The following is a 21,524-nucleotide window of genomic DNA, read 5'->3' on the forward strand; positions in this document are numbered from 1 at the left end:
CTCCCCGCCGACCCCCCTCTTCTGCCCTCCCCGCCGACCCCCCTCTTCTGCCCTCCCCGCCGACCCCCTTCTTCTGCCCTCCCCTGCCTCCACCTCCACCCCCTCTCCCGTTCCCTCACTCACCACTCTCTTCCTCCCTCCCCTCCCCCGCTCCCTCACTCACCACTCTCTTCATCCCTCCCCTCCCCCGCTCCCTCACTCACCACTCTCTTCCTCCCTCCCCTCCCCCACTCCCTCACTCACCACTCTCTTCCTCCCTCCCCTCCCATCCCATCACTACCATCCCCTTATCCCCTTACTCCCTTCCTCCCTCCCCTCCCCCACTCCCATCCTCCCGCCTCTCGCGCCCACTCGCCTCCCCCCTTATTCTCTTGGAGCCTGTAGCAAGGACTGTGCTGCTGCAAAATATGCTTTTTATAAGCTAGTGTGATCATGGGCTGTGGTTGCTGGTGGATGTAGCATGCTATAAATGGCTGAAGGGAAATTATTTTCTAGTGAGCTATGGTCAATAGTATCTTGGTTACTATTGAAGGCTATTCTGTGTATAATAATGTATTTTGTTTAATCAGTTATGCTACTGTGTGTTTTTTATTTGAACTACAGTGCTATTCCAGCTATACAACAATCATCAGGTTACCTGTAACAGCACATTTTATACATTTTGGTATGTTTGTTGTATGACGTGTGAGTTACTTACAGATATGATTTTACATTCGTTTTCTTGTCCTGACTTTATCATTTATTACACAGCAGGCACGAAAGATTGCAAATCATTGACACTATTCAGTGTGTTTGTTACTGCTGTTGAAGCATACTAGTTGATTGGAATGTTAAGTGTGCCTGATGTTTCGTCAGGCTGTACAGTTTAGTGTCCTTATTTTTAGTATAAGTTAAAGGGTTTTCTGGTTTTACATAAAATGTAGTGTGTTCCTCATCCCCCTTGGGTGTGTTCTAGTATTAAGCTTACAGGAAAACATCACCTACTTGATCTAGTATTTTAAGTTCATGCTACCATCCAACTGTGATTCTCTCCCTCTTCCATCTAACCAATTCCTGGTCACCTTCTACGATTTCTGTGTCTCCAATTTGGCCTCACCATCCTTCCCAGATCACTTCTTAAGAACCTTTCGGCAGGTGAAAGGGCAGCCATACATAGCCTCAAAACAGATCGTGACTTAATCATCATACCTGTAGACAAAGGGCCCATCATTGTCATTACAAATTGCAATGACTACCTGGCAGATGGCCTCTGTCAATTACCTGACTCCTCCACCTGTAAACGTTACCTGAGTGATCCCATCCCAGAAGTCCAAAATAATCTCCAGTCCCTGCTTAAAGCCTTAGGCCCTTCACAGAATCCCTCCCCTCAATCTATTTCCATTGTCACCTTTACAACACTTTGCACATCCACCTTCTACGTGCTCCCCAAAATCCACAAATCCTCAAATTCCAAAAATCCTGGCGGCCCAATTGTAGCAGGTTATTGTGCTCCCAGTGAAAAAAAATTTGGCCCTCATTGTCCAACACCTCCAGCCAATCACAGGAATCTAGTGTTCCATGTCAAAGATCTAAAGATCTCTCCCAACATCCTGCAGACTCCAAATCCACTATCTCATTTCTCCTACACCTTACTAACTTCATCCTAACTCACCAGTACTTCTTCTTTGAAGGGAAGTTATACAAACAAATCTGTGACACAGCTATGGGCACCCACACGGCACCCTTCTATGCCAATCTTTTTATGGGTCATCTAGTGGAGACCTCGTAGCATCCCAAACCCAAGTCTGATTCAGGTTCAGTGATGATATCTTCATGATCTGGACTCAGTGCCATGACACCCTATTGTTATTCCCTCACAACCTCAATACCTTCTCTGCTATTTGCTTCACCTTGTCCTCCTCAAACCAGTGTGTCAGCTTTCTGAACATCAACCTCCACTTCTCTGATGGCTCCATCCACAACTGTGTCCATATAAAGGCCACCAGCCATCAAGAGAACCTACATTTCAACGATTACCATCCCTTACACACACAAAACCCTCCCGTTCAGCCTAGTCACCATGGGGGGATGGCATATCTGCAGTGATTTACTTGCCCAGTACGCTGGGGTTCCAACAAAAGCCTTCACAGACAGGCACTGTCCCACACACAGACCTATTCTGCAAAGCAGTTTCCCAAAACAGTTTCCCACACACCCACAATCCTCCATCACCCCTAAGAACCATTTACAGAGAAGCGGCCCTTTCGTTATCCAATTCCATTCTGGACTGGAACAACTGAACTGTATCCTTCATCAGGGCATGATTACCTATCACCTTGCCCTGAAATGAGGGACATCCTATCCAAGATCCTGCCCACCCTTCCAAGAGTGATTTTCTATTATCCAACCAACCTCAACAAGATCCTAGTTCATCACTAGGACACTCACAATACCAATCCCTTGCTACAGGGATCACATCCCTTTGGAAGGCACAGGTGCAAGACCTTCCCAATCTGCTCACCCAGCACTTCTTATTCCAGTCCTATCCAATCAGAGACCAGTGCACCTGTGAAAGCAGCCATGTCATATGCCAGCTCTGTTGCAATCATTGCACAGCTGTGTGGTATTACTACCAACCAGTTGTCCACTAGGATGAATGGCCACAGAAAATCTGTGGTCAAGAGCAGAGTGGACCACTCTGTGATAAAATGTGCAGCTGAACATAACATGCTTGATTTCAGTGGTTACTTCACAACCCAGACCATCTCCCCTCCCAACACATTCCCCACTCTTGAAATCATCCCTACATCAACATACAGTAACCTACTGTACCCACACCCTCCACCCAACAGTCTCCCCCCCCCCCCCCCCCCCCCCAGTTCTATCAGCTTCCATTCACATACCCTCATACTCATTGGACACCTTTCTGCTAATGCATCCACCAGTCTTTTTCACCTGCCGTGGTCGTCTCCTTTTGCGCTCCCTGTTATTACACCCTCCTCCCCTCCCCTCCCCCAACCCCCTCAGCCTATCTGACACTGCATCTAGCAGCCTTGTCCTGCCACTTGGTTCTTGCGTGCTCCACCAGTCCACCAGGAAGCACTGATTCCTCTTCCCATGCCCTTACCCTGATATACATCCCACACCTCACTCCAGATTGCTGCTTCTGCTTAATGCAGTACAGTTGCGTTGTGGACAGACAGGCTGGAGATAGTGACCTAACCTAACCTAACCTAACCTAACCTAAGTGGTCATATGTGCATGAGATGTGCTTGCTTGTGTGAATGTGTGGATTTTTCTCTTCTGTGGAAGGCTTTGTCTAAAAAGTCAGTTTGTAACAGTTTTTTTGTTGTACCTGTCTCCAACTCATTGTCTCACCTTTATAATGGGTAGCAATCTGTCCTTTTCATAGTATTTTTGATATTCCAACTTTGAGGTTTTATAATTTTACTTTCAAAATTTTGTGCAATTATTGAGAAAATTTAAAAAGCTGCTATTATCTACTAATTAAGAAGTGTAATCTTATGTCAAAAGTTCAATACAATAAGTCAAGTATTATAGTTAGAAACAGTGTGTTTGTCATGATTCAGTGTAACTGACAACATGCTATCACCCAGTCTTTATTTATCCAGTATTTGAAAATTAGAGCACTTGAGCAACTTCTGGCATACTTTATACATAATTTCAAACTTTTTCTGCTTTCATCCTTAATGTCAGATATTTATTGCATTAACTCATTTGTCAAGTAACCATACATTTGAAGATGTTTTATACGTAGGAGTTTGATTCTTTAAAGAATCACATGTGTACTGGTTGTCTTCTGGTTGCTGAGATGAGAAAGTACTTTGTAAAGCAGTTTTGGCCTTCTGTTTGTATGACATTAGTTTGTGATACATACAATTATACTCTGATGGGAAGACACGTCCTTGTAGTCTTGTGGTAAGCATATTTTACTGATAGTCTTTTTAATATTGGGTGTAACAATACTTTGGCCATAGTGCAGCTTTTAATGTAGATGGAGACTTTACATTTTTTTTATTGTGCAATAGAAAAGTGTGGCACCTATTTTAAAGTTTTCAATATTTTTAGACTTCAGCTTAAACTACTTGTTTTTCTGTATTATATATTTGCTGGTTCATCCACGTGTGTGTGTGTGGGGGGGGGGGGGGCTGTTTTTGTACATATTTTAGTGAATGATTTATACAGGGTCAACCAGAGCTCCACCAACAAACTTTCAGAGGTTGTTCAGTGATACCTTGTGAGTATTTTGGTACAATGGATGAATGGTCTCCTGTGGATTGTTACAGAGCAGTAATGTAATAATGATTTGTATGATGTTTTATGCATATTACTTTTGTTTCTGTGGGAATACATTCACAACAGTGAAAAATCCTGTAGTATACAATTATTCCAACAGAGAAGGATGTTGTTTCTTGTATAAATGCCAATGCACAAATGCAAAAGTATTGAGATATGGTTGCTGTTGATGTGGGAACAGCTCAAAGTGGCATTCAGTGAATACATACATGAAGTGCACATTGTCCAACTCTTTGTCAGTAAACTTACCCACCGTACAGCTGTGTATCACTGTTAGTGCATAACACACACTGCCAAGAAACAAAACCCTAGAAAGAACTGAGCAATACTGAATGTAGACCTCTGGATAACAAGTTAAAGGGGCTTTGCTTTGTCAACAACTTATACTGTGAGCGAATGGGATCAAGAACCACAGTGCATACCATCAAAATTTGTAACATTGTGCCCTATTTTCATTGCAATACAGTTACAAAACTTATGAATAATGCTGTAAAGAGCCCCTGGAGACCATGGGTCCCTTACACCAAAATACTCAGAAGGTACCCCTGCGCAACCTGTGCCATTTTGTCAGAGTAGTACTGATTCACCCTGTACGTTAAAATAAATTTAATCAGTCTTTTTTAATATTTTGAAACAGGTGCTAAAGACTCGGACAGGTACACACACATGCAGTTCCACACCACCCTGTATAGTTTTCGCAGCTGTCCTTTATTTATGACTAAAACTGATTGGCCCTGGTAGTATTCTATTTCCTACCAATATTTAATTTGGTAGTTCACTTTCTGATGTAGGATTCTGTTTTCCATCAACATTAAATGTGTTAGTTTGGCCTCCAGTTCCATTGGCACTAACAGAAAATAAAATCCCAACGTAAAACAAAATTTTTTCGTTGTGTGTGTGTGTGTGTGTGTGTGTGTGTGTGTGTGTGTGTCAATTTTGTCAAAGTACGACTATCATTTTACATCTCAAATAAAATGTCTTATGTTCTTGTGCATCAAAGAGGTTTATTTTATACATTTGTGAAATGCTTAAGTATGTGGTTTTATACCAAGATTATTGGTAATACGTCGAAAGGAAAATTTTGTGCTGGCTACAGCAAATTAAATTCAGATTTTTCAAAGTGAACTTTGTACCTATGAAGTTGAAACTTTCAAAATCATTTCAGTATGCAGTGACTCACATATGTTTTAATAGCATGTGAAAGGCTACATTTTGATTTTCTCGTTTTACTTTGTCTTTAGTGCATATTGTATTACTGTATAAATAATGGTAGATGTAAAGGTGATACCTCATTGTTAAGTTGAGGCATTGATGGTACATTGTAGTCAGCTGGGACAATGTAGCAGTGGTATGTGTGCGCGTGTGCATTCTGAAGAAGGCTTTGTCCCAAAGTTCAGCAATGTTTCCAGTCGTGTGTATGTGCCCACAATGTATTGTCAACTTTGACAGATTGTTACCCCTACTCCTTCCACCATTTATATTCCACCAAGGATTTTCTGTTAACATCACTTTGCTAGCCATCCCATGCAATATTCTTACCATTGTATCAGAACAAGGAAAACCATCAGTCCAACATGAATTTGTTGTATTAGGTGTAATGTTTGTGAACAGAAATGCAAGGGGAAAACCTGTTCATTCGGAAACATAGAAGTTAAGCAACAGACAACTCGTGTGTTGAAAATATGAATTACACAGGGGTCTTCGCTTGAAAAGTGAAGGTTTTGTTACATTAAAATGTCCCTGTTTGTACAACACCTTGCTATTTAATCTCCCCAGACATCTTATATACACATAATAATATGTTTTTTGTGTTCTTTGGCAGTTAAACTTACATGTTAATTTAGCAGGTAATCTATTCAGCCACTACATCAAGCAGCAGGAGTACAAACCTGTATGGCAGCCTATACAGCCAGCTGATAGTGAATCTCAACCAGGTATGAGAGGTGGGCATCAAATGTGTATGGATCCTTTCACAGAGACAATATACCTGTTTGGGGGCTGGGATGGAAATCAAGATCTCAGTGACCTTTGGACATATCATGTTCCTTCACGCAAGTGGACATTAATTTCCAAAGACACTGAGGCAGAGGTATGTCTCCACCATTTTTGTGTTTCTGAGGTTATTTAAATAAAATCTTATGAGTGTCCTAATATTTCTGTGAAATGCAGCAAATGGGAAATTTAGTAAAACATTTGAGGCATTGGAAGTAAAGTAAAGTGGTCTCATCTAATATAAAATATAGGACAAACTGGAGTATACGCACCATATTTGGACAGAAAGCACACCTCTCAATGCATTATGCATTTCAGTGCCAATTGCTTAATGATGCCATAACCCATAATCCACATATCTGATGCAGATTCAGGGACTTCATATTTGCTTTTTCTGCCAGTTGTTTCATACTAACCATAAACATGATTGTCATTCGAATAGTACTAATATTGCATTTAGGAGGAGCCACAGTCAACTGAACCAAATGATGCCTAACCCAGATGCAAAGCTCTGCCACTCCAAAAAGGGAAATATCATTCTCTCTGCACAAACAGTTGGCAGTAAACAAGAATAGAAAATAGACCATTTCTGGAACATCCTCAGTTCACTTTCAAATCTCAGGCTAATACAGTTGTTGGTGCTACACAGATACACTTAAAAGTTCTCACAGTGAGGATTATCACTGTAAAATAGCATATTTTTAAAATCACTCTATACTGAAGAATAAGTGAGAGAATTACCTGACAGTATTATGGTAAGGATAGTTGCTACTTTTCATATAGCGGAGATGATGAGTTGCAGACAGGCACAACAAAAAGACTATTAAAGACATGAGCTTTTGGCCAGAAGGCTTTCTTCTGAAACAGACAACGTACGCACACATATTCACAGAAATGCAGCTCACACACATGACCCCTATCTGTCTTACTGACGGTTGGTTGAAATAGGAGCAATCAGTATCTAATTGTTAATGTTCCCACATTCATAAAATTGGTGTCATTTCATAAACTTCACAACTATTTATCAGAAAATTTTAAATTAGAATGAGACAGTTTTCATTTGATATTACCTCACTATATTGGAAGCCAAGAAAAAGTGAACACTGAGTAACTTGCTACAGTCAACATTATTTACACACATTGTAATAACAAAATTCTTTCAGTTAACTGACATTTTTGTTGCTCATCATTTGAGGAAAACAAATCCAGAACACCATAAGTTAATAGCCCAACAAAGTATCGCAATAAAAAAAAAAAAAAAACATTATTCAAATTGTTTCAATTTGCTTCCTTGTTCATTACATTTCCTGGCCACCTTTCATGACATTCCACCACCAGTCAAGTGACTTTCATACTCTTTTGTTCATCAGTGGCCTGTTCCCTTATAGATTAGTTGATATATTCGGCTCAGTTGAGCTCGCGCATCACACAGTGCTGTACTTTAGTGAGGAAAGTGGGACTCATCTGGGTGCATCTTCCAAATATGTCATCCCGTTTCAAGTTCTTTTCAGTATTTTCAGTAATGTGTATTTATTGTGGGAGCTTATTTTGATTCTGCTAAGAGTCATCGTGACCATGCTTCCATAATATTACGTCTGTCAGTGAGAGAATTGAAGTTAAATTTTCACTACTCTTATTTCAATGATAGTAATTCTCTATTAGAAATAGTTGTATTTGCCATTTCAAAAGGGTATCTGGACAGACTGTATCCACCCACTCTGAACATAAATTCCAATCCATACCCTTTGGTTAAAACTTGAGCATTGCCCCTTTGGACATGAAACAGTGTCATCAATTATATAGATTTTTTTGAAAAGCATCGTACAGCAAAATTAGTGCCACAAAACTTAACACTGTTTCCATTCAACAAGAAAAGCTGATTTGTGCGATGACCTTTTATACTTTTATATTGAAAGGAAAAGCAGCTAAGTGTTTGAAGGTCTATTGTTTTGTTCTTTTTTTCTTTCTGTCCTCTGCACCGCTGTCCATGCCCTGTTGTATCACATCCAACAAATGTGTTTTGAATCAATTTTATATGTGTAGAAGTAAATGTATTATCTGTAATTACTGATGCTCTGAGCACTATGGTAAATAGCAAACATTTTGTTTTGGAATGCCTTACAAAACTGATGTGAATAGCTCAGTCACCATATGAAATTTTTTTTATACATCATGGCTACACTCAGTGGGCTCCAGAAATTAGCAAACAAGTTTTTGAAAAGTTGTGTAGCCACAACAGTCAGTTCTAATTGCCAGTAATTGGAAATTTGATTTGCCTTTTATGATAGATGTAAGACATAGTATGGCAGAACAGTATTAAAACTTCTGAAACACTATCTTTTCCATATTTTTAAGTTTTTGTGATCAAATTACTACACATTTTTTGCTTAAGCCTTGGCCTTTACGAGGACATGCTGAAAAGTAACGCTTCTGAATTTTTATGTGGGAACTCTTAAAGCTTTTTAAATAAAACATTTTTTATTAACATTCTACATCTTCATTCTTTTTGTCTGCACATATGCATCCCTCTTCTGCTAGAGTGCTCCAAATTGTAACTTGCAGCATGATAGTGTGTAACATAATTATGTCGGTGCATGGGAAACAGCATGCTGTAATAGGGTTTCGAATTCGAAGAGATTGTCCACACATGGAGCACTCTCTCCTTCGGCATGACACTGCGAGACCACACACATGCACTGTGACATCTGCAACAATTTTGATGCCTCGAGTCCACTGTCGTCAATCATCCTCCATACAATCCCAACTTCATCCCATCCAGTTTTCATCTGTTTCCTAAACTGGAACACTTTGAAGCACTTCGCTTTGATAGTGATGAAGCAGTGCAAGCAGAGACGAGGTTGTGGCTCTGTCAACAAAGTTAAACAATGGAAAATCCAGGATGGAATGTGACAATATTAAAAGGATGGTTGCTACTCACCATATAGCAGAGATAGCCACAACAAAAAGTCTGTCAGAATGTGCTGTGAATAAGCATTTCTGCTATGGCAAGTAGCGCAACTAATATTGTCAACAGTGTTAAATGTTCTACAGTGATGGTATCAACAAATTGGTCTCTCATTGGGAGCAAAGTGAGTGACGCCAGGGTGGCATTCTCATTTTTTGAGTCAATCAGTCCTCTGACTGGTTTGTTGTGGACTGCCACAAATTCCACTCACGTGCATACCTCTTCCCTCTCGACTCCTGTTTCTTCTTCTCCACCTCTCCCCTTTCTCCTCTGCATTTAACAGAGAAATTCACTTTGCGCTCTTAATTTTACCACCCATGCTTTTAATTTCTCTGAAGGTTATTTTGACTTTTTTATATGCTTAGTCAATACTTCTGACGATCATGCCTCCTGAGCTATTCATTATTTCAGTGCCTAAAGCCGCAGAGAACTTCATTCCTTAGTACTTCCGTATCCCACTTATTTGTGCTGTGGTTCTTCCTAACTAGTATCTTAATTTTCAACCTACTCTTCAAAATTGTGTTGCAAAATAAATATGAAAACATGAATGATAAAGATGTAGAATGCTGGTAATGTTTGATTTATTTAAAAACTTCAGGAGTTTTCATATAAAAAATGTATGCGTATTATTATTCTGTATGCCCCATATTTTCTTCTAGTGAATGCAGAATTGATGAGAAACTACAAGTGACTTATAGAATCCTGTGATCTTATCTTTACATTTTCTGATAGTAGCACTGTGCCTTATGTGTAGGGAGGACCCAGTGCAAGATCGTGTCATAAGGTGTGCCTGGATCCAGAACAACGCCAAATATTTACACTGGGAAGGTACTTAGATACACACTATAGGACACCAGAAAATCTGAAGGTATGGTTCAGCTTATATTGAAATAATGATGAATGAACAGTGTTCATATTATCTGTTTTGTTTTCATTAAATATTGCCAAAATAGTTCACTGTAATGAAATGAATTGTGTAGTTGTATACAGTAGTAGTAAAAGAGTATACTTCCACACTGAAGAGCCAAAAAAACATAGATACCTGCCTGACATCGTGAAGGCCGCCCCCCGCCTGGGTGAGCTCACAGAAGTGCCACAAAATGATGTGGCATGGACTCGACTAATGTCTGACATAGTGCTGGAGGAAATTGACACCATGAATTGTGCAGGACTGTCCATAAATCCACAAGAGTATGAGGGGGTGGAGATCTCTTCAGAACAGTATGTTGGAAGGCATCCCAGATTTGCTCAAAAATTTCATGTCTGGGGAGTGTGGTCGCCAGTGGAAGTTTTTAAGCTCAGAAGAGTGTCCCCAGAGCCACTCTGTAGCAATTTTGGATGTGTGGAGTGTCTCATTGTCCTGCTGGAATTGCCTGTCGTCCAAATGTACAGTGGACATGAAAGGACGCAGGTGATCAGACAGGATGCTTACATACATGTCACCTGTCAGAGTCGTATATAGACATATCAGAGGTCCCATACACTCCAACTGCACATGCCAGACACCATTGCGGACCCTCCACCAGCTTGAACAGTCCCCTTCATGTCCATCCATTCGATACAATTTGAAACAAGACTCGTCCGACCAGGCAACGTGTTTCCAGTCATCAACAGTCCAATGTTGGTGTTGACAGGCCCAGGCGAGATGTAAAGCTTTGTGTTGTGCAGGCATCAATCAGTTCAAAAGCCCATATCGACGATATTTGTTGAACGGTTTGCACGCTGACACATGTTGATGGCCGAGCATTGAAATCTGCAGCAATCTGCAGAAGGGTTGCACTTCTGTCATAGTGAATTATTCTCTTCAGTCGTCGTTGCTCCCATCCTTGCAGGATCTTTTTCTGGCCGCAGCGATGTCAGAGATTAGATGTTTTACTGGATTCCTGATATTCATGGTACACTTGTGAAATTGTCATATGAGAAAATCATTGATGCCTCAGGTATGCTGTGTCTGATCGCTCGTGTGCTGACTATAATGCCAGGTTCAAACCCACTTAAATCTTGATAACCTGCCAATGTAGCAGCAGCAACCAATCTAACAACTGCACCAGACACTTGATGTCTTATATAGGCATTGCTGACTGTAGCACCATATTCTGCCTGTTTCCATATCTCTGTATTTGAATACACACACTTATACCAATTTCTTTGGCGCTTCAGTGTGGGTAACCTGTTGTTGTTGTTGTTGTTGTTGTTGTGGTCTTCTGTCCTGAGACTGGTTTGATGCAGCTCTCCATGCTACTCTATCCTGTGCAAGCCTCTTCATCTCTCAGTACCTACTGCAGCCTACATCCTTCTGAATCTGCATAGTGTATACATCTCTTGGTCTCCCTCTACGATTTTTACCCTCCACGCTGCCCTCCAATACTAAATTGGTGATCCCTTGATGCCTCAGAACGTGTTCTACCAACCGATCCCTTCTTGTAGTCAAGGCGTGCCACAAATTTCTCTTCTCCCTAATTCTATCCAATACCTCCTCATTACTTATGTGATCTACCCATCCAATCTTCAGCATTAGTCTGTAGCACCACATTTCGAAAGCTTCTATTCTCTTTTTGTCTAAACTATTTATCGTGCACGTTTCACTCCCATACATGGCTACACTCCATACAAATACTTTCAGAAACGACTTCCTGACATTTAAATCTGTACTGTATGTTAACAAATTTTTCTTCTTCAGAAACTCTTTCCTTGCCATTGCCAGTCTACATTTTATATCCTCTCTACTTCGATCATCATCAGTTATTTTACTCCCCAAATAGGAAAACTCCTTTACTACTTTAAGTGTCCATTTCCTAATCTGATTCCCTCAGCATCACCCGACTTAATTCGACTACATTCCATTATCCTCGTTTTGCTTTTGTTGATGTTCATCTTATATCCTCTTTTCAAGACAATGTCCATTCCGTTCAACTGCTCTTCCAAGTCCTTTGCTGTCTCTGACAGAATTACAATGTCATCGGCGAACCTCAAAGTTTTTATTTCTTCTCTATAGATTTTAATACCTGCTCCGAACTTTTCTTTTGTTTACTTTCTTGCTTGCTCAATATACAGATTGAATAACATCGGGGATAGGCTATAACCCTGTCTCACTCCCTTCCCAACCACTGCTTCCCTTTCATACCCCTCGACTCTTATAACTGCCATCTGCTTTCTGTACAAATTGTAAATAGCCTTTCGCTCCCTGTGTTTTACCCCTGCCACCTTCAGAATTTGAAAGAGAGTATTCCAGTCAACATTGTCAAAAGCTTTCTCTAAATCTACAAATGCTAGAAACGTAGGTTTGCCTTTCCTTAATCTTTCTTCTAAGATAAGTCGTAGGGTCAGTATTGCCTCACTTGTTCCAACATTTCTACGGAATCCAAACTGATCTTCCCCGAGGTCGGCTTCTACTAGTTTTTCCATTCGTCTGTAGAGAATTCACGTTAGTATTTTGCAGCTGTGACTTATTAAACTGATAGTTCGGTAATTTTCACATCTGGCAACACCTGCTGTCTTTGGGATTGGAATTATTATATTCTTCTTTAAGTCTGAGGGTATTTCGCCTGTCTCATACATCTTGCTCACCAGATGGTAGAGTTTTGTCAGGACTGGCTCTCCCAAGGCTGTCAGTAGTTCTAATCGAATGTTGTCTACTCCGGGGGCCTTGTTTCGACTCAGGTCCTTCAGTGCTCTGTCAAAGTCTTCACACAGTATCGTATCTCTCATTTCATCTTCATCTACGTCCTCTTCCATTTCCATGATATTGTCCTCAAGAACATCGCCCTTGCATAGACCCTCTATATACTCCTTCCACCTTTCTGCTTTCCCTTCTTTGCTTAGAACTTTGTTTCCATCTGAGCTCTTGATGTTCATGCAAGTAGTTCTCTTCTCTCCAAAGGTCTCTTTAATTTTACTGTAGGCAGTATCTATCTTGCCCGTAGTGAGATAAGCTTCTACATCCTTACGTTTGTCCTCTAGCCATCCCTGCTTAGCCATTTTGCATTTCCTGTCGATATCATTTTTGAGACGTTTGTATTTCTTTTTGCCTGCTTCATTTACTGCATTTTTATATTTTCTCCTTTCATCAATTAAATTCAGTACTTCTCCTGTTACCCAAGGGTTTCTACTAGCCCTCGTCTTTTTACCTATTTGATCCTCTGCTGCCTGGCATATTGATTGAACCTGCCGGTAACAAATCTAGTAACATGCCTCTAAATTTCATTTTGATGTTGTGCGTAATACAACTTGGTGGGGGTTCAAACAGTTGAGCAGTACTTAAGAATAGTGTGCACCAGTGTTTCATGTGTGGTCTTCATAGATGAGCTATACTTTCCTAAAATTGTATCAATGAACCCAAGTCAACCAGTCACTTTCCCTACTACTGACCGTAAGTGCTTCTTTCATTTCATATTATTGTTCAAGGTTATGCGTAGGTATTTAATCGACATGTCAGTGTCAAACAGCACACAGCCTATGCTGTATTTGAACATCACAGGTCTGCTTTTCCTATTCATCTGCATTAATTTAATTCTTTCTACATTTAGATCAATCTCCCATTCATCACACTAAGTAGAAAGTAGTAGAAGAACAGTACAGGAAAACAAAGCCTTCTTCAACAAATAAATTTACTAGTATTAAACTTATACCTTAATTTGAGGAAAAATTTCTACGAATTTATGATTGGAGCACAACATTGTATAGTAGTGAATGGTGGAGTGTGGAGGAGGAGGAAAAGAGGAGAACTAAAGCATTTCAGATGTGGTATTTCAGAAGGATGCTGAAAAGTAAGTAGTGTGATAAGGTAAGGAGAGAGAATTGCAGAGGAAAGAAATATGTGGAAAACAAAAGAAGGGACAGGATGATAGGACGTGTGTTAAGATGTCAGGAAATAGGTCCTGTGGTTCTAGAGGAAGCCACACTGGGAGAAAACTGCAGGGGAAGACAGAGACTGGAATATATCCAACAAATAATGAGGATGTAGGTTTCTAGTTGTACCTAGAGATGACACAGGGAAAGAATTTATGGTCCACATCAGATCAATCAGAAGGCTGGTAGAGAAAAACATTGGAAAAACTGACAAACCCATTCCCAATTTATGTGCAATACATCGAAATATTACAGATTTAATAATGCTTGCATTAATTATAACCTAAGAATTATTTTTTGCATATATGTTATGTTATAGGATTTGCTCAACAGAAAATTCTTTAATTTGATCTCCATCACATTACCCATAAAATATTTAATGTCTTTTGGACTGGTTGTGGAGTAAATGTGTCCCCATGTATTTTATCTGTGTTTGAACTAATGTTAAGCCATTGAAATTATTTCTGATAGTAGTGTTGTATGTATGCTTTTCATTGTTGTTTGAGAAAAGAATAATACTGGTAAAACTAAGTACAGTAATGACTATATACATTTTGGAGCAATTGTATTTTGTTGACTGTAGTCAGTGGATTTTTTTATTATGATTTTGATGTTACTGTATTCCAAAAACATAACACTATCTACTTGTTGCATTTCAGTGGTTGTGTAGATAGCATTTTTATCACTTGGGGAGCTCTATATGAAATACTGAATTATATGTAATGAGTCTTTCCAAAATTTAATGTTACATCATTTGCCTTTAAACCATCTGTGTATTTTTCAAATATTTCATTGGCTGCATTTTCAATAAAAGCAGTGGTACTAATTTTTATTTCCATACTTGTATAATGTGTGAAAAAAGAATAAAATTTTTAACTACTGCCTGTGCAAGTACAAGAAAATTGATGTACCATATAGCAAAAATATCAGTGCTCATAAATTCACTGGTGTGTAAAACTTAAGGATAAAAGTAACTTTCCCATAGTATGTTGCTGCTGAGTAATGTAACTCAACCAAACTGGGACCATACATATAAAGAACTGCTATGGTATAGCACAAAAGGAACTGAAAGAAATGTGCAATGAGACAAAAGATTAGCACTGTACTTTAAAATATTGTTTACCTTATTTTGAAATTACAGAGAGAAGGCACCACAAAATATACTCGAAATTAAATGTGGACTGCTGTCAGTAATTCACAAAGAACCATCAAGACTAAATAAAGCCTCTAAGTGCTGTAGGAGTTTGTAATGGCAGAGAAGAATGTGGCATAAAATTTCTGCTATCTCACAGTATTTTATAGGATTAGTGCAGTTGTATTCAGCAGCACCTCAGGTTGTTAAACAAGTTACATTTTATTTTATCATAGTTGTATTATTACCAGTGTACTTTTTTATGAATATATGTAAATTTAAGAACATACTGTTTAAAGAAAAATGATTTGTTGCAGAGTGATTTCTATATGTATGACATTGAGAACAATAGATGGACTCTAATAACAGAAGACACAGGTAGCATGGGAGGCCCTCAACTGATATTTGATCATCAGATGTGCATGGATGTAGAGCGAAGAACTATTTATGTCTTTGGTGGTCGTGTTCTCACACCTCAGTGCAGGTATGGTTCCCCTATCCTTTAATGTATTATGTAAACAAAACTGTTTGAGGAAAACAGAAGAGGCAGCAGAATCCTCGTAACAAGGTTTTAGATTAGACAGTAAACCACAGTGTCTCACAGGATGCTGCTAAGAAACTAAGGTGTATAGATGTTAATTTTTCTGACTAATAAACGCTGTTGAGGGAGAATGTAGATTTCACCACCACCACCACCACCACCACCACCACCATCAATGCTCCCACCCCCACCATCACTGCTAGTTGTAATTGCATTACAAACCCTTTCATTTGGCTGTTTAACAGTTTTAATATTAGAATTAAAGGAAAACAACCAGATAGATGTTCAGCTGCAGAAAAGTATTGTGTATTTGAGAAATTTGGACATCTATTAAAAGGATACTGTTGCATTCTCCATAAACCATACCGGTAACGTTCCTGTCCCTCTTCCAACTCTAAATACAGCTACAACTTTAATCCAAGACAGCTTATTCTCATTTAACATGTAAAACTCTGGTTCCTGATCAGTTTCTCTCTAAACTTTACTCTTTCCTCTACTCCATGCTTTATTCCTTTGTCTACAAATTTTCTTCCTCTACACCTTCTTTCCCCCCATGAACCATGGACCTTGCCGTTGGTGGGGAGGCTTGCGTGCCTCAGCGATACAGATGGCCGTACCGTAGGTGCAACCACAACGGAGGGGTATCTGTTGAGAGGCCAGACAAACGTGTGGTTCCTGAAGAGGGGCAGCAGCCTTTTCAGTAGTTGCAGGGGCAACAGTCTGGATGATTGACTGATCTGGCCTTGTAACATTAACCAAAACGGCCTTGCTGTGCTGGTACTGCGAACGGCTGAAAGCAAGGGGAAACTACAGCCGTAAATTTTCCCGAGGACATGCAGCTTTACTGTATGGTTAAATGATGATGGCATCCTCTTGGGTAAAATATTCCGGAGGTAAAATAGTCCCCCATTCGGATCTCCGGGCGGGGACTACTCAAGAGGACATCATTATCAGGAGAAAGAAAACGGCGTTCTGAGGATCGGTGCGTGGAACGTCAGATCCCTTAATCAGGCAGGTAGGTTAGAAAACTTAAAAAGGGAAATGGATAGGTTAATGTTAGATATAGTGGGAATTAGTGAAGTTTGGTGGCAGGAGGAACAAGACTTCTGTTCAGGTGATTACAGGGTTATAAATACAAAATCAAATAGGGGTCATGCAGAAGTAGCTTTAATATTGAATAGGAAAATAGGAGTGCGGGTAAGCTACTACAAACCGCATAGTGAACGCATTATTGTGGCCAAGATAGACACGAAGCCCACACCTACTACAATAGTACAAGTTTATATGCCAACTAGCTCTGCAGATGATGAACAAATTGATGAAATGTATGATGAGATAAAAGAAATTATTCATGTAGTGAAGGGAGACGAAAATTTAATAGTCATGGGTGACTGGAATTCGACAGTAGGAAAAGGGAGGGAAGGAAACATAGTAGGTGAATATGGATTGGGGCTAAGAAATGAAAGAGGAAGCCGTCTGTCAGAATTTTGCACAGAGCACAACTTAATCATAGCTAACACGTGGTTCAAGAATCATAAAAGAAGGTTGTACTCATGGAAGAATCCTGGAAATACTAGAAGGTATCAGATAGATTATATAATGGAAAGACAGAGATTTAGGAACCAGGTATTAAATTGTAAGACATTTCCAGGGGCAGATGTGGACTCTGACCACAATCTATTGGTTATGAGCTGTAGATTAAAACTGAAGAAACTGCAAAAAGGTGGGAGTTTAGGGAGATGGGACCTGGATAAATTGAAAGAACCAGAGGTTGTACAGAGTTTCAGGGAGAGCATAAGGGAACAATTGTCACAAATGGGGGAAAGAAATACAGTAGAAGAAGAATGGGTAGCTCTAAGGGATGAAGTAGTGAAGGCAGCAGAGGATCAAGTAGGTAAAAAGACGAGGGCTAGTAGAAATCCTTGGGTAACAGAAGAAATATTGAATTTAATTGATGAAAGCAGAAAATATAAAAATGCAGTAAATTAAGCAGGCAAAAAGGAATACAAACGTCTCAAAAATGAGATCGACAGGAAGTGCAAAATGGCTAAGCAGGGATGGCTAGAGGACAAATGTAAGGATGTAGAGGCTTGTCTCACTAGGGGTAAGATAGATACTGCCTACAGGAAAATTAAAGAGACCTTTGGAGAAAAGAGAACCACTTGTATGAATATAAAGAGCTCAGATGGAAACCCAGTTCTAAGCAAAGAAGGGAAAACAGAAAGGTGGAAGGAGTATATAGAAGGTCTATACATGGGCGATGTACTTGAGGACAATATTATGGAAATGGAAGAGGATGTAGATGAAGATGAAACAGGAGATACGATACTGAGGGAAGAGTTTGACAGAGCACTGAAAGACCTGAGTCGAAACAAGGCCCAGGGACTAGACAACATTCCATTAGAACTACTGATGGCCTTGGGAGAGCCAGTCCTGACAAAACTCTACCATCTGGTGAGCAAGATGTATGAGACAGGCGAAATACCCTCAGACTTCAAGAATAATATAATAATTCCAATCCCAAAGAAAGCAGGTGCTGACATGTGAAAATTACTGAACAATCAGTTTAATAAGCCACAGCTGCAAAATACTAACGCGAATTCTTTACAGACGAATGGAAAAACTAGTAGAAGCCAACCTTGGGGAAGATCAGTTTGGATTCCGTAGAAATATTGGAACACGTGAGGCAATACTGACCTTACGACTTATCTTAGAAGATAGAATAAGGAAAGGCAAACCTACATTTCTAGCATTTGTAGACTTAGAGAAAGCTTTTGACAATGTTTATTGGAATACTCTCTTTCAAATTCTAAAGGTGGCAGGGGTAAAATACAGGGAGGGAAAGCCTATTTACAATTTGTACAGAAACCAGATGGCAGTTACAAGAGTCGAGGGGCATGAAAGGGAAGCAGTGGTTGGGAAGGGAGTGAGACAGGGTTGTAGCCTCTCCCCGATGTTATTCAATCTGTATATTGAGCAAGCAGTAAAGGAAACAAAAGAAAAATTCGGAGTAGGTATTAAAATTCATGGAGAAGAAGTAAAAACTTTGAGGTTCGCCGATGACATTGTAATTCTGTCAGAGACAGCAAAGGTCTTGGAAGAGCAGTTGAACGGAATGGACAGTGTCTTGAAAGGAGGATATAAGATGAACATCAACAAAAGCAAAACGAGGATAATGGAATGTAGTCGAATTAAGTCTGGTGATGCTGAGGGAATTAGATCAGGAAATGAGACACTTAAAGTAGTAAAGGAATTTTGCTACTTGGGGAGTAAAATAACTGATGATGGTCGAAGTAGAGAGGATATAAAATGTAGACTGGCAATGGCAAGAAAAGCGTTTTTGAAGAAGAGAAATTTGTTAACATCGAGTATAGATTTAAGTGTCAGGAAGTGGTTTCTGAATGTATTTGTATGGAGCATAGCCACGTATGGAAGTGAAACATGGACAATAAATAGTTTAGACAAGAAGAGAATAGAAGCTTTCGAAATGTGGTGCTACAGAAGAATGCTGAATACTGGGAGATGAAGCTTGCACAGGATACAGTAGCATGGAGAGCTGCATCAAACCAGTCTCAGGACTGAAGACAACAACAACAACAACACCTTCTTTAGTGCTTAGTTTGTCTTTTAGTCCTTAGTTTGCCCTCCAGCCCTTAGTTTGCCCTCCAGCCCTTAGTTTGCCCTCCACCCCTTAGTTTGCTCCCCAGCCCTTACTTTGCCCCCCAGACCTTAGGTTTTGCTCTAGCTCTTACCTTCTTCTCTAGCCTTTACTTTTTCCCTTACCCCTTATGCTTTCCTCTACTCCTTACCTGTTCCTATGGCTTATCTGTGTGTAATCCTTACTGTATCCTCTAGTCCTACTTTTCCTCCTAGTCCTTACCTTCCCCCCTAGTCCTGACCTTTCCCCCCCTAGTCCTGACCTTTCCCCCCCTAGTCCTGACCTTTCCCCCCCTAGTCCTGACCTTTCCCCCCCTAGTCCTGACCTTTCCCCCCCTAGTCCTGACCATTCCCCCCTAGTCCTGACCATTCCCCCCTAGTCCTGACCTTTCCCCCCTAGTCCTGACCTTTCCCCCCTAGTCCTGACCTTTCCCCCCTAGTCCTGACCTTTCCCCCCTAGTCCTGACCTTTCCCCCCTAGTCCTGACCTTTCCCCCCTAGTCCTGACCTTTCCCCCCTAGTCCTGACCTTTCCCCCCTAGTCCTGACCTTTCTTCCCCTAGTCCTGACCTTTCCCCCCTAGTCCTGACCTTCCCCCCCTAGTCCTGACCTTTCCCCCCTAGTCCTGACCTTTCCCCCCTAGTCCTGACCTTTCCCCCCTAGTCCTGACCTTTCCCCCCTAGTCCTGACCTTTCCCCCCTAGTCCTGACCTTTCCCCCCTAGTCCTGACCTTTCCCCCCTAGTCCTGACCTTTCCCCCTAGTCCTGACCTTTCCCCCCTAGTCCTGACCTTTCCCCCCTAGTCCTGACCTTTCCCCCCTAGTCCTGACCTTTCCCCCCTAGTCCTGACCTTTCCCCCCTAGTCCTGACCTTTCCCCCCTAGTCCTGACCTTTTCCCCCTAGTCCTGACCTTTTCCCCCTAGTCCTGACCTTTTCCCCCTAGTCCTGACCTTTCCCCCCCTAGTCCTGACCTTTCCCCCCCTAGTCCTGACCTTTTCCCCCCTAGTCCTGACCTTTTCCCCCCTAGTCCTGACCTTTTCCCCCCTAGTCCTGACCTTTTCCCCCCTAGTCCTGACCTTTTCCCCCCTAGTCCTGACCTTTTCCCCCCTAGTCCTGACCTTTTCCCCCCTAGTCCTGACCTTTTCCCCCCTAGTCCTGACCTTTTCCCCCCTAGTCCTGACCTTTTCCCCCCTAGTCCTGACCTTTTCCCCCCTAGTCCTGACCTTTTCCCCCCCAGTCCTGACCTTCCCCCCTAGTCCTGACCTTCCCCCCTAGTCCTGACCTTCCCCCCTAGTCCTGACCTTTCCCCCTAGTCCTGACCTTTCCCCCTAGTCCTGACCTTTCCCCCTAGTCCTGACCTTTCCCCCCCAGTCCTGACCTTTCCCCCCCAGTCCTGACCTTTCCCCCCCAGTCCTGACCTTTTCCCCCCCAGTCCTGACCTTTCCCCCCCCCAGTCCTGACCTTTTCCCCCCCAGTCCTGACCTTTTCCCCCCCTAGTCCTGACCTTTTCCCCCCTAGTCCTGACCTTTTCCCCCCAGTCCTGACCTTTTCCCCCCTAGTCCTGACCTTTTCCCCCCTAGTCCTGACCTTTGTCCACCTTCTCCCCCCTAGTCCTGACCTTTGTCGACCTTCTCCCCCCTAGTCCCAACCTTCCCCCCTTGTCCTTAACTTTTTCCCTAGTTTTTACCTTTTCTCCTAGTAATTTGCCTTTCCCTGTACCCTTACTTTCCCCTCTACCATTTACATATTTTTCATCTAGTACCTACTTCTCCCCCTCCACCTCTTAGCTTTTGTCCACCTCTGCCTGTAGCTTTTGTCCACCTCTGCCTCGTAGCTTTTTTCCATCTCTGCTTATTAGTTTTTTTCCACCTCTGCTTCTTAGTTTTTTTCCACCTCTGCTTCTTAGTTTTTTTTCCACCTCTGCGTCTTAATTTTTTTCCACCTCTACCTCTTACAGGGTGTATACGAACCGGGAGTTCTGGGAAAAACCCGGGAATTTTTTCATCCAGGAGAAAACCGGGAAAAACTCCGTAAGTTTTTAGAATTCTGGGAATTTTTCATTGTTTTAGTTTTCAGTTAAATTTTTGTAATCTTGA

The 21,524-nt window shown here is 41.1% G+C and overlaps 1 protein-coding gene across 2 annotated transcripts in view; it reads left to right on the forward strand.

The window, feature by feature from the left end:
• LOC126262467 (muskelin) overlaps positions 1 to 21,524 on the forward strand; it is a 178,100-nt gene that overhangs the window by 96,298 nt on the left and 60,278 nt on the right. Inside the window, exons 6-8 of one of the 2 annotated variants that reach the window (XM_049959126.1) lie at positions 6,141 to 6,385; positions 10,008 to 10,121; positions 15,551 to 15,717. In XM_049959126.1, the coding sequence (XP_049815083.1) occupies positions 6,141 to 6,385; positions 10,008 to 10,121; positions 15,551 to 15,717 (526 nt within the window). The remainder of the gene's footprint in view (positions 1 to 6,140; positions 6,386 to 10,007; positions 10,122 to 15,550; positions 15,718 to 21,524) is intronic. The other variant, XM_049959127.1, reaches the window with a different exon arrangement.

Source organism: Schistocerca nitens, chromosome 6 (assembly GCF_023898315.1).
Source record: "Schistocerca nitens isolate TAMUIC-IGC-003100 chromosome 6, iqSchNite1.1, whole genome shotgun sequence".
NCBI lineage: Eukaryota > Metazoa > Arthropoda > Insecta > Orthoptera > Acrididae > Schistocerca > Schistocerca nitens.